Source organism: Numenius arquata, chromosome 12, assembly GCF_964106895.1.
Source record: "Numenius arquata chromosome 12, bNumArq3.hap1.1, whole genome shotgun sequence".
Lineage (NCBI taxonomy): Eukaryota > Metazoa > Chordata > Aves > Charadriiformes > Scolopacidae > Numenius > Numenius arquata.
Genome location: NC_133587.1, coordinates 44,088,681 through 44,101,510, shown reverse-complemented (window position 1 = coordinate 44,101,510; position 12,830 = coordinate 44,088,681). Strand labels below are relative to the sequence as shown.

Here is a 12,830-nt window from a genome sequence, read left to right as displayed (position 1 = left end):
TTTATTAACGTGCCCGTGTCAAACCTGGGGCGTTTCCATGAGTAGGAATAAAAACATGGAGAAAGAATGCTCTATCAGACCATTGATAAATTTAAAATAGAAAGAATTTTGGTAGAAACGTGGGTCCAGAGCCTTAGAAAAAGCCTTTTTTGCAAATACTTCTCTCTACCCTGTGGGGATTTGGGATTTACCCTTCGGCTTGGTTTTGGGTGCAGTTGTGCGTTTGTGGGGTGTGTGCGAGCGCATCCTCCCGTTACCTGCCCCATATTTCTCGTTAGTTAATTAGATCTGACTCGCAGAGTGGCAAAATTGCTCTTTTAAATTTTGCTTTAGGGCCAGACTGTTGTTTCTTTTTTTCAAAATACTGTTTTTTTTTTTAAATAATACATAGGGCTGCTGTAGATAAATGAAAGATTACACAGTTCCCTGTTTTTTTTTTTAATATTTCTTTTTAACTTTATTTATTAACCACTTGTTTGTAGAGCTCTTCAGTTTTGCTTTGAGTTTCATTTTGGATTTTAACAAGCCCCTTTCTCTTGACCTTGGCAGAAAGGAGCCACTAAGCGTGTGAATTTGGTAATTCAATGCTAATTTTAATTAAAAGCCTTCCTTTTCTGTACCTGCAGAGAGCGAGGTGCTGGCCGGAGGGAAACAAATGGGATTGCTCTAAACTCCTGGGGCAGGAATCCTGCTGGAAAAAAACCTGCGGGTGGTGCCTTTGGATGGATCCCCATCTCCCGTAGGCTCTTCTTGTGCCGGTGCCAGCTCCTTCCTCAGGCTTTTACCGAGGAGGGGGGGAGGATGATTTTATGTAACTTCAAACCCAGCGTGGGAGGAATTTGGCAATAGGTTTTTGAGTGAACAGCGACGTGTTCACTAATTTTGGAAATCTATTTATATATGTATATGTATTTATTTATTTTTTTTTTTCATCTGGGGCGAAGGAAGAGGCTGTAAATGGAAACGGGATCCATAACCCAAGGCAGCGACCTCCTTTATTCAGGGATAATGAATATATTAAGCTGCAGGAGGGCACCCGGAGTGAGGTGGGACGATTTTCTTCTGCTTTACCTGGTGATGGAGGGGTAATTCAGGAGGGATAGACCTATAACTGGCTGACATAGCTCTGCAGAGAGGGAATACTGCTATTCCCTCTCCGAGAAGAATTCCTCGGAATTCTCCCCTAGAATTCTGTCCAGTAGAAATTAAGTCGTTCGTATAGGCATCTAGGGCCATACAAGATATATTACCAGTAATGTCATTTCTGCTTCATTCTTACCTGTTTTATTTTAAACAACCAGTTTAACTCATGCAACGTCTAATTTGTCCCTTCTTCGCTGTTTTCTACCTTCTGATATTTTGATTTCTTACTCGCCACCCTTTAAGCGGCTCAAATTTTAGCGATTTCCCCCTCTCCGAGGCTTGACAAGTCTCTTTAGAGCAACAAGATCATCCATTTCCTAATGCAGCTCACTTTTTCCTGCAAGATTTTCTCTGGCTTTTGAAGGATCTCAAGGAGTTTTTTTTTCCCCCTTCAGTGTATTGCAGGTTTTAGAGACGTCTACTTTGTGTTCTTGCCAGCATTTTAGCTTAATACTGGTTTTATGCAACATTTTGGCAACGAGAGCGAAAACAAATTGGTTTTTTTTTAAGGGGAATTAATTACTTCACTCTTACAGCAGGATATTTATTATAAATACGTCTTCATTACCCATCTCCCAATTTATAGCTACTTAAATCCATGTTCTTATGTATAAAGAGACAGTTATTCCTTTTTTTTTTGGTGGAGGACCACCAGCTTTCATCTGCTGGCTGTTATTCCGTGCCGTATCACAACGCGCCCGGTTATGGATGTGTGGAAAGTCTTCGTAGAATCATTGAGGTTGGAAAAGACCCTTAAGATCATCGGGCCCAATGTTCGCATTTGGTCTTGGAGATCTCAGTGCCGTTCTCACCCCTCGTCAAGGCTTGTGTCTAACGCTCAAAAATACGTGATTGTGAACAATGTTGATGTCCTGGAAGTTTAAAACTCCACTTTTTGGGATCACAGAATCCCAGAATGATGTGGGGTTGGAAGGGACCTCTGGAGATCATCTCCTCCAACCCCCTGCCAGAGCAAGGTCACTCAGAGCAGGCTGCACAGGGATGTGTCCAGGGGGGTTTGGAATGTCTCCAGAGAAGGAGACTCCACCACCTCTCTGGGCAGCCTCTTCCAGGGCTCTGCCACCCTCACAGCAAAGAAGTTCCTCCTCATGTTGAGATGGAACTTCTTATGTTCCAGTTTGTGCCCGTTCCCTCTTGTCCTGTCCCTGGGCACCACTGAAAAAAGACTGGCCCCATCCTCCTGACACCCACCCTTGAAGGATTTCTAGGCGTTGATCAGATCCCCCCTCAGTCTTCTCTTCTCCAGACTCAAAAGACCCGAGTGCCTCAGCCTTTCCTCATCAGAGAGATGCTCCAGGCCCCTCATCATCTTTGTGGCCCTTTGCTGGACCCTCTCCAGCAGTTCCCTGTCCTTCTGGAACTGGGGAGCCCAGAACTGGTCCCACTGCTCCAGATGGGGCCTCCCCAGGGCAGAGCAGAGGGGCAGGATGACCTCCCTCCACCTGCTGGTCACACTCTTCTTGATGCCCCCCAGGATGCCATTGGCCTTCTTGGCCACCAGGGCACGTTGCTGGCTCATGGGCATCCTGTTGTCCCCCAGGACTCCCAGGTCCTTCTCCTCAGAGCTGCTCTCCAGCAGGTCAGCCCCAACCTGTCCTGGTGCAGGGGGTTATTCCTCCCCAGGTGCAGCACCCTGCACTTGCCCTTGTTGAATTTCATCAGGTTCCTCCGCCCAACTCTCCAGCCTGTCCAGGTCTCGCTGTGTGGTGGCACAGCCTTCTGGGGTGACAGCCACCCCTCCCAGTTCTGTATCATCAACCTAAAGATGAAACCTGCTTTTAGGCAGTAATTTATGTCAAAATGCTGTTCTTGGAGGGTTCCTGACCTCCTCTGTGTCAGCGGTATTTTGAATTCATGGCTTGCTTAACCCCAGTAAATCACAGACGTGCCCTCCTGTGCTCTGTAACTTGCTTAAACTCACAGCTCGTGTTTCCTCAATGAAAACAGACCCCGTTCGTGCTGCCGTAAGAATAATTAATAGCCTTTTAATAAGCTTTATCAACTGGACAGGAGCCCTGCTAGAGGCAGCAGTAGTACGTTACCGCTGGTGGTAGGTCTTTCGAGCGGGTTGCTCCTAATTCTCCATTGCTGATGGTTTAAATGGGGAAGGAGGTGGTTATTGCTGTGCCGTCACCGCGTCGGGTTGCGCAGAAACCGAGAGCTTTGGCTTTTTTTTTTTTCCCCAGAAACCGATACTTCTCGATTAGCCGACGTCTGAAGTGAAATCTCTGAACCTTTTCTGCGAGAAGGTTTCCTTCTGCGAGACTTCTGCGAGAAGTCTTTCACCGTCTCGCCATGACGGCGCCGAATTGTGGTTGAAAAGCTGTAAAATTTAGCAAAAACTCAGCTGAAATCCTTTGTATCTGTGAGTTAGATGGGGAAGAGGCTTTTAGCGTGAGGGTTGGAGCGGTGGAGAGTGTTTTTTGGACTTGTAGTAGAGGAGATAATGGATAAAGACAGAGGAGCTGTTGATATTTTGGTTATAGGCCTTTTGGTAACTGCTGAAACTTCTCCATCTGCTTCTGTAGTTGTCCTTTTTGGGCTGAGGAACTCGTTGAAGCTCTCCCAGATACCGAGCAAATCAAGGAGAGAGAGGTCCTGTCCTTGTTCCTTCTCCTTCCTCATAGGAGAAGCTGCTTTGCTCGTGGTATCGGGGTAAGGAACGTAGGGAAGCAAAGGAACGTTGGGCTTTCCTGTTGGCTCAGCGTTGGCAGGTTGGGTTGGGATCAAGGTGACGCTCCCCATTACTTGGTTGTCAAGCTTCTAACTGCCAAAGTACTGATTAATTAATTCTAAGCATCGTGGTAAATAGCCAGAGCTGCAGATCCATAGCAGGTCGTAATAAGGCATTTTTAAGTATCTTTAATTTCTAGTGGTGGGAGAGGCAGGTGCTTTCACTGTTTCTCGTCTCTTAAAATCAAAAGAAAACCAAATTCAGCTTCTCCATCTCATTTTCGAACTCTTAAATCTGCGTCACGGCCGCGGTGTCTGTTGAAATAAGGTTCTGGCTGGTTTGCGGACCCTCGGGAGACAACGCTGAGACAGCGATTTGCTCAAAAAAAGCTTTGCTCTGTCAAAGCCCCTGCAGAATTTTCGGTGCTGAAATAATTACGCGCCAAAACTCCACCATGCTTCCCTTCGGAGGAGGTTAAAGCGTCTGCCCGGCCGTCAGGTGACGTTGGTGGGGACATCTCTTGCAGCAGGATTATTTGTAGGGTCGGTGTTACCCTCCTCACTCCGTCCCCGTCCCTTTTGCAGTGCCAGAGATCTAATGTTACGTTTCTTCTTTCCACCTGGTATTCACACCTTCTTTTTATGTTTTCTTTTGCATGTTTCCTCGGCTGGATTGCAATAGAGAAGAAGAAAATGAGGTGAGTAAAATGGGTTCCTTTCTCGATGTAGCCCCTGAGACACGCGTTGGCCCAACCTGGTTAGTTTGACCTATGGATTCCTTGAGTCGAGAGAGGTTTTAGGGTCCACGTAAAGCAAACTGCAAAAATAAACCCCGCTTGCGTGGACAGTGTTGCTGAAAGAGGGGAGATTGAGCTGAGATGTGGGGCAGAAGTTCTTTGCTGTGAGGGTGGTGAGAGCCTGGCCCAGGTTGCCCAGAGAAGCTGTGGCTGCCCCATCCCTGGAGGGGTTCAAGGCCAGGTTGGAGGGGGCTTGGAGCAACCTGGTCTGGTGGGAGGTGTCCCTGCCCAGGGCAGGGGGTGGCACTGGGTGGTCTTTAAGGTCCCTTCCAACCCAAACCATTCCATGATTCTGTGATCTTCACTTTCAAATCTGACGTTATCCTGGGGTGTCTCCAGCTCCGTGGTTAAACCCAGGAAAGAAGGGAACCTCCTTCTGCCATCTACACCCGGGGATGCCACAGCAGAGCGCCACGGTGCCCTTGAGTCATTCGGTGTAGGTAAATGCTTTCTGCACCGTGAGAAGATGATTATTTCAGGGCTTAATCTGTGGAAAAAAAAATAATCAGTTTTGCTGTCTATGGCTCAAGGAATTTAAGGGGAAAGGAGAAAACTTGGAGGGACTGGAAGAATTTAATATCCCGGCACAGGAACGCCAGTTGCTAATAATTTTTGATGCTGTAGGATCATTAAAGGAAGGAGAACTCCTCTTCTACTACAGAGCCTTTCCCAGTAATTACTACCTATTAAATTTCAAAAGCTACCTGTGGAGTCTGTTTAAAATTCTGTAAGTCACGGGTTTTTTTTTTTTTTTTTAAACTTGGTGTTACTTAAGAAAAAAAAAAAAATCCCTGGAAGGGTGAGCGCTTGAAGGTGAAACATTTGTTCTGAAATATATAGTCTCTGCTGAACAGACTGAGAAAAGGAGAGGGACAGAAGCTTAGAAGTTCTTCTTTTTTTTTTTTTTTTTTTGCCTTCGGGTGTTTGGTGTAAAGGTGGATGTATCCAAACCCCCTTATTCCTGTGGGAGCTTGGATTTCGGATCTGTTGCCCTTGAAGTTGGAAAGGTTTTGAGCAAAACATTGGTACGTCGTTTCCAGAAATGTGAATTTTGCACGGAAGAGAATTTCACGAAAGTTCTGGCAAGAAAGAAAACTCTTGAATCCTGATGCACTGTATTTATTTACTATACTTTAAAAAAAAAAAAAAAATATATATATATATAATTGCTAGAATATGTGAATCCAGTCTCTGGTAAGAATTTGGATTCAGATTTGTGGAGACTTCCTTCCGTTAGACATCAGGGCATGGTCGAAAATAGGAACCTCCTCTCTTACTCTTCCGTTGTCCCAAGACGTATACACAGGGTGGGGTAAAAAGCTGTGAATTTCTGGTCAGGGATATTTGAATTTTCTGGTAGGGATAATAATTGACCCAGAAAACCCCAAAATTGACGTTCCCTTGCTCTTCAGGAGGCTGAGCCCAGAACCCTATGGGAGGGTGGTGTTCAGGCGTGTAGAAACTCCTGAACGCTTGATTTTGTCCTTTATTTTTCCATTAATTAGTTTATATACACTTGTGTATTGGTCTGTGGAGCGCTTCTGATGCGTGGGTGGGTGCTTTTGAAAACGGGGATCGTGTTTTCAGAATGAATTTCTGGAGATGGTTTGGAGACAGTTGGGGAGAGAGGAGCGTGTTTCAGAGCTGGGAAAAGGTCTTTTTTTCCAAGGTCCCTGTTTGGCACTCGTTTAAAAGCATCCATGAAATAGCACCCATATAAATAACACCCATTTAAAAGGAGTCCTTTTGATATTTTATTTTTTTTCCCCACAATGCAGCTGATCAGCTGCTGGTGAACGTCAAACCCGTGCGTGGTGCTGGGTCACGTGGACACCGTGACATGATTTTTCACAATGACAATAAAACCCCATCAAAAATGAGGATGTTTTTGTACGTATGATATCCGAGGGTGCAGATGGAATGGGACGGGGTTTCCATTCCACCAATGTCTTATTTAATAATTTACTCTGGTGCCTTTAGAGCGGCTGCGCCTTGTTTTACCAGAGTTAAAGGATAACAAACCGCGTAATAATTCACAGGGGGTTGCAGGAAACTCCTGCTGCTGCTGCCAAAGATGCGTTTGGGCAACGGTTACGGGAGTAAAACCCGGCTCTCTGTGGTTTTTATGCTGCTACGACTGTTTCCATTGGAGTCGTGCTTCTTACCCAAAACGTAATTACGCTAATGCAATTTGGATTTGTGAGGATAAGGACTATTGAAAACAACATTTTTTTTCTTTTTCCGCGGCGTGGCAACCTCCGTCTTCAGGGTCTGTGTTCCTGTGACGCAGACGAGCCCTGAGCTTTAAGGCAGTTGGAGAAATGCTAAGACGGGTAAACACACGGTGCCTTACGCTCTGAAAATTGCTAATTTGGGGCTTGGAGAAATGCATCCTGTAAGGTCGGAGGTTCCCGTGCTGAAGGAGCTTTGTTGCTCTGGGCTTGCTCCATTTCCAAAGCCGGGATTCAGTTGCAAGCGCTGTCACAGCGGCTTTCCTGGTGAAGATCCTCAGCTCCTCGTGTCCTAGAGAAGATGAGTTTCAGCTCGTTAGCGTCGAAAACGAAGGGATTTGCCGTAGCACGGTCCTTCCTGCAGGGTGGGGAGTGAGATCCTGGACAGGAGAGGGCAGAGAGCTGCCGGGGAGATGGCCTGGAGGTGACAGAGCCACCACGCATCACGAGTCCTGGTGGGAATCCTTGGAGGTCGTTACGTTAATACCAATCTACGCCCGGGCCTGGAAACTTATTAAGAATTACTAATGACTGAGATAAGGCTGTCGGTGGCAGGTGGGAAAGGACGGGGCCTAAAATTGCAGCTGTAATTCTCGATGGTCTGATTTATGCTGAAACCAAACGCATCCAGGTGCAGTCTCCTGGGATGTGAAAACAAACGCGTTTAGAGCTGAAAATGCAGGATTTTTTGTAGCTTGGGACCACAGAAACAGCCCAAATAAAGCCATCCTATCTCCTCCGTTAACTTTACACGCCGGACTCTGTTTCTTTTTCAAAAAATAAGAATTAAATGGAAAAAAAAAGACTTCTCAGTTTGCTCATTAATAAGTCAATTAAAAAGCCTCAACCCAAACCCCAAAGGAGGTTTAGCTCCAGACTGGAAATGACTGAGTAATTGATTCTGTTTAAGAGGGAGCCAGGTTATGCCATCCCAGACTCCAGCCCAGGGTATCAATTTCTATCTTATTGTCCTGAAAAATTTGCCAGGTAAAAGAAAAAATTGTTTGGTGTGCCTGTAGAAATGAGGTAAAACCCCCCAAAACCAATTCCTCTAACAGCATCTTCTTTTTCTTTGGCAGGGCAAGCCTGAAACCGTGCAGAAGGCTGGTTTTATCAAAGGCCCGGTGTTCAAAGGCGTTGCTTCCAGTCGCTTTTTGCCCAAAGGCACCAAAACAAAGGTTAACCTTGAGGAGCAAGGAAGACAGAAGGTGTCTTTCAGCTTTAGTTTAACCAAGAAAACCTTACCCAACAGATTTCTCACTGCTCTCGGAAACGAGAAACAAAATGAAACTCAGAACTCCCCAGCAGTACCCCTTCAGACTGACTTTAACCCCAAAAATAAAATGGACCTGGGGGATGCTGCTGGTTCAGCTGAGGAGTCTTCACCTCCCAAACCCAAGGTAGAATTAGGGAAGATCCATTTTAAAAAACATTTGCTTAATGTCACGGCAAAACCGCCGCCGGCTACAGCAGCCACGCTACCGCCACCACCGCCGGCTGTGACACCGGTGACGGAACCGGTGGCGTTGACCGCAGACTGTCCCTCGACGCCACCGCCTCCTCCGCCTCCCCCTCCGCCCACGGCGTCGCCGGCAGCGTCCATGCCGGTTCCCGCAGCGGTAGCCTTACCCCAACTGCCGGTAACGCTGATGTCGACGCTGTTGCTGTCGCCTCCCGTGGAAGCCGAAGTCCCCCTTCCGAAGGAGCCATCCCACGCGGTACCTAAGGAGGCTTTGGAGCCGGACGTCAAGCAGGATGCGGTCTCGCGGGGTTCGGAGGAACACGTAACTCAAAACATGCCCGAGCAGACGGAAATAACTCCACAGAAGGAAGATTCCCATATTGGGAAAGAGGATGAGGTTTCCGATGGCTCAAAAGGTGCTCCCCTCTGCTCCCGGAGGCAGGGGTCGAAGAGGAAGTTCTCCCAGTCCGACGGCACATTGCTGGGCTCCGAGTCCGATGAGGATTCGGTGAGGACCTCCTCCAGCCAGCGGTCGCACGAACTGAAGATATCCAGTACGGAAAAGGAGAGAGATCCCAGAAGAAGCTCCACGTCCCTCAGAAGTGACGACCTGGGGAAGTCCTCCTCCCGTTCCAAGTCGGACAGGGATGAGAAGTACTCGAGCTACTCAAAATCGGAAAGAGATTCGCGGTACGTGTCCTCCCGCTCTCGATCAGAGAGAGAGAGGAGGCGAAGCCGATCTCATTCCCGTTCCCGATCGGATCGGAGTTCCCGAACCAGCTCTTCCTACTCGAGGTCGGAGCGTTCGCATTACTACGAATCCGACCGCCGATACCATCGGAGCTCCCCGTACAGGGAAAGGTCGAGGTATTCCCGGTCGTACGCGGACAGCAGGGCACGAGAGAGCTCGGACTCGGAGGAAGAGTACAGGAGGACACATTCCAGGTCGAGCGACTCGAGACGTACCTCGTCCCACTCCTCCTCCTCCTACAGAGACTCGAGGACTTCTTACTCCAAATCGGACAGGGACAGCAAAGTCGAGTCGTCTCACGCCGACGTGGAGAGGAGAGGAAGGTCTTCTTCGAAAGCAGATAGAGATTCAAAAAGGACTTCAGAAAGTGAAGTAACCAAAAGGTGCTCTCCCCTTGATGAGCTTGGCTATCGAAAGGGGACATCCCATTCTAAGCCCGACAGTAATGTGAATTCCTCCCGTTATAAGTCCACCCCTTCAAAGACCCCCGCACCAAAGCCTGATAAATTTAAGAGTTCTTTCTGTTGTACAGAATCGAGCGAAGAAATAAAACAGCAGTCTAATTCTCTAGATTTAGAGACCTCTTGTCTAAAAAGCAATGAGATCAGGGTGTCCATTGCGAAAAAGTTTGAAAGGGAAAAGACACTTTCTCCACTAAATCAGTTAAACGATTTGCCCGCTTTTAAAAAGGCAGACGAATCGCAAGTGGGTTTTGCTAACTCAAAGTCTGAGGAGCTTACGGGAAACGAATGCCATGACAGTGTTAAGGAACAAGAAACTTTATTAAAGATAAAGCCCGATCCCATAAGAACGTGTTTCCCCACGGAGCCGAGTGTAAATGGGTCCCCAGAGGGTAGGGCTGATGGTTTGGCAACTTCCAGTGCCTCCAAAACAGAGGATGTCGCCGCCTCTTCCGACGATAGCTTGTGTCGGTCAGAAGCGTCGCCCGTTGTGAAGATGAGTCCGTCGTATCCGTTGCCGTCTAATGGGTTTGAGGGCACGTACGCGTCTCAAGAGCAAGAGCCGGACGATTCTCGGGTCCAGTCCAGCGAGTGCAACAGCCTCTTCAGGCCAGAGGAGGCTCCGGTCCCTCAGCAGCAAGGGGAAGCCATCCCTTTGCCCCTCGTGAATGTAGATCATACTAAATCCCTGCTCAAGAAGCTGGATGATCAGGCGACTCCGTGCGACAAAACCAAAGAACCCATTTTTTGCTACGACGTTTCCGACGATGTCGCCCCTGCTGTGTATCATTCGGAAGTTGAAATCGAAGCGGAACCGGCAGATTTAAAAGTTACATCCGAGACGTTCCTGGATGTACAGGTGGAGCCACAGACCGTTACGTGTGATTACGAGAGCACGGAGGATCTCCACTCCAAGTCTACGGGTGACGATGAGCATGGTCATCCTTCCCAGAAGATTAGCCTGGCAGCAGAGAGCTCGAGCCGGGATCCCTCCCAGGATAGTTGTTCCCTGAGACTCAGGTCGGACCATCCCATGCTGGGGGAAAGCGCCTCTTCCAAATGGGACGTACCACCGCCACCGGATGGGTGCCAGGAGCCGCTGCAGCATTCGGAAGCTGAAGAGATGCTGGAGTTGGGTGCTCAGCACGTTGATCTTGGTTCGGCAAAAGGCAAGCCCTCGTTCAAAGATGAACATTCCTACTATTCGGAAGTGCCGCTGGAGCACCGTGTCAGAGAGGTCGTGGAAGAAAGTGCCGTTTCCACCGAGGGAGGTGGGCTGGATGATTTGAGAGTTCGGTGTCCCGGTGAATTGGCCGAGAAGGAGGAGGAAAACGAGCCCTTGGTGGCTTCGGCTTTTCCAGACGCCTTGTTTCCCTCTTGCGATGTCATTGTCACTGCAGAAGAAACAGAGACGGTTACGCAAGCCCCGACGTGTGACAGCAGTGGCAACGCCGCTGAATTTGTTCCTGCTGGCCACGACGATTACTCGGACACAGGGGAGAGCGACAGTGAGGGGGGCAGTGAAGACAGTGACACGGAGGACTCGGATTCTGATGATGGCACACCACGGAAACGCCTCCAGTCCGTTGTGGTCGTACCAAAGAACTCGACCATAGCGATGGAGGAGAGCAGCCCCGGCTCCTCACGGAGCAGCCAGGGCAACAGGCGCTTCTCTGACCACTGGGATGATGAGCGACCCGAGTCCAGTAGACCCTATTATGAAGAGAGGATGGAGAACATGCCAAGTAAGAGCGGCCCACAAGTAGAGAGCAGATGTTCTCCTAGAGGGATGGAGAAGAGTCCGGCAACTTCTACTGAGCTGAGCAGGAAGGAGATGGAGGAGCTGCGGCCGGATCCGTGCCAGCCTCAGAGCGACGGCGTTGACAGCACGAGTCAGGCGGACCTGATGGCAGATTCCCACGGCAAACCCAACCCGGATGAGAGAATAACATTGAAGGAGCTGATGGCCATCGGTAGACCCATCGGCCGACCAGACGAGCAGCCCTTTTGTCTGCCGGAGAGTTTTGAAAGCGCCGATAAATCCCGACACCAGATGAGCTCTTCCAAACCGGACAGTCGGCAAGGGAAGGGTGGGCTCAACCAGTCTGGCCTCGGAGAATACTCCAGGCTGGATGGTTTTCACACGACGGAGGATCTGGGTGGTTTGGGCTGGGACTTTTCCCAGTCGGAGAAGCCCAGTAGCACCTACCAGCAGCCAGATAGCAGCTTCGGGGTCTACTCGGGCTACGTTTACCAACCGGGCTCAGGAGCCTATGGTGGCTCTCAGACTTACTGGCAAGGCAACGGTTATTGGGATGCGAGGTCCGTTAGCAGACCTTCCGCTGTTAATTACGAACGAATTCAAGGGCAGGTACCAGATTCTCTAACGGAGGATCACGAGGAATACGAAGAGGATGACCGTTGGGATGATGACTGCAAACCTCGTTTTCCCAGCCCCTCCGGTAAATGCCAGGTTCCCGGGCAGAAGGAAAAAGGTTCCGTGCAGGCACACGAGATCAGCAGCAATTCCACCAAGGAGCCAGTGCCTGGCGGGGAGAAGAAGGAAGAGGTGAAGGTTTTGGAAAAAAACGATGCGAAAGAGCGAGGTCCACCAAAAAAAAGACGCCCGGAGTTGGAGAGCGACTCTGAGAGCGACGTGGACTCGAGGGAGAAGAAGAAGGTGAAACTGGAGGGAGAGCAAGTGGAGGCAGCGCCGCAGGACTCCTCCATGGTGGGTCGGTTGTGTATCATGGACGACTTCAGAGACCCCCAGCGCTGGAAGGAGTTCGCCAAGCAAGGGAAGATGCCCTGTTACTTTGACCTTATCGAGGAGAATGTGTACTTGACGGAAAGGTAACTGATTTTTATTTTTACCCTTCTTTTTTCTCTTTCCTATAGCAATTTGAAATTTTAATTTCCATTTGATTCGGTGATAGCTTTACTTTTTTATGACCAAATTGGCATAATTTGAAGGGAGGGGGAGGGATCATAGAATCATAGAATGGTTTGGATTGAAAGGGACCTTTAAAGACCACCCAGTGCCACCCCCCTGCCCTGGGCAGGGACACCTCCCACCAGACCAGGTTGCTCCAAGCCCCGTCCAACCTGGCCTTGAACCCCTCCAGGGATGGGGCAACCACAGCTTTTGGACAAAACCCATGTATTTCCGAAGGTTTTGGTTACCTGTTTGTAATTGTCATCTCAGATGAGCTATTTTAGCTCTAACAGAGCGTAAGTTAAAATATCAGAGGGTGACTGGTGGCTGCAGATTATCCTTTTCCCTGGGAATGT

General features: G+C 48.9%; 1 protein-coding gene across 1 annotated transcript in view; it reads left to right on the top strand.

Moving 5' to 3' along the window:
* Window positions 1-4,493: 4,493 nt before the first annotated feature.
* Window positions 4,494-12,830, top strand: part of SETD2 (SET domain containing 2, histone lysine methyltransferase) — a 52,797-nt gene continuing 44,460 nt past the window's right edge. The window contains exons 1-2 of the mRNA XM_074157649.1: window positions 4,494-4,535; window positions 7,945-12,392. Of these exons, the coding sequence (XP_074013750.1) occupies window positions 4,494-4,535; window positions 7,945-12,392 (4,490 nt within the window). The remainder of the gene's footprint in view (window positions 4,536-7,944; window positions 12,393-12,830) is intronic.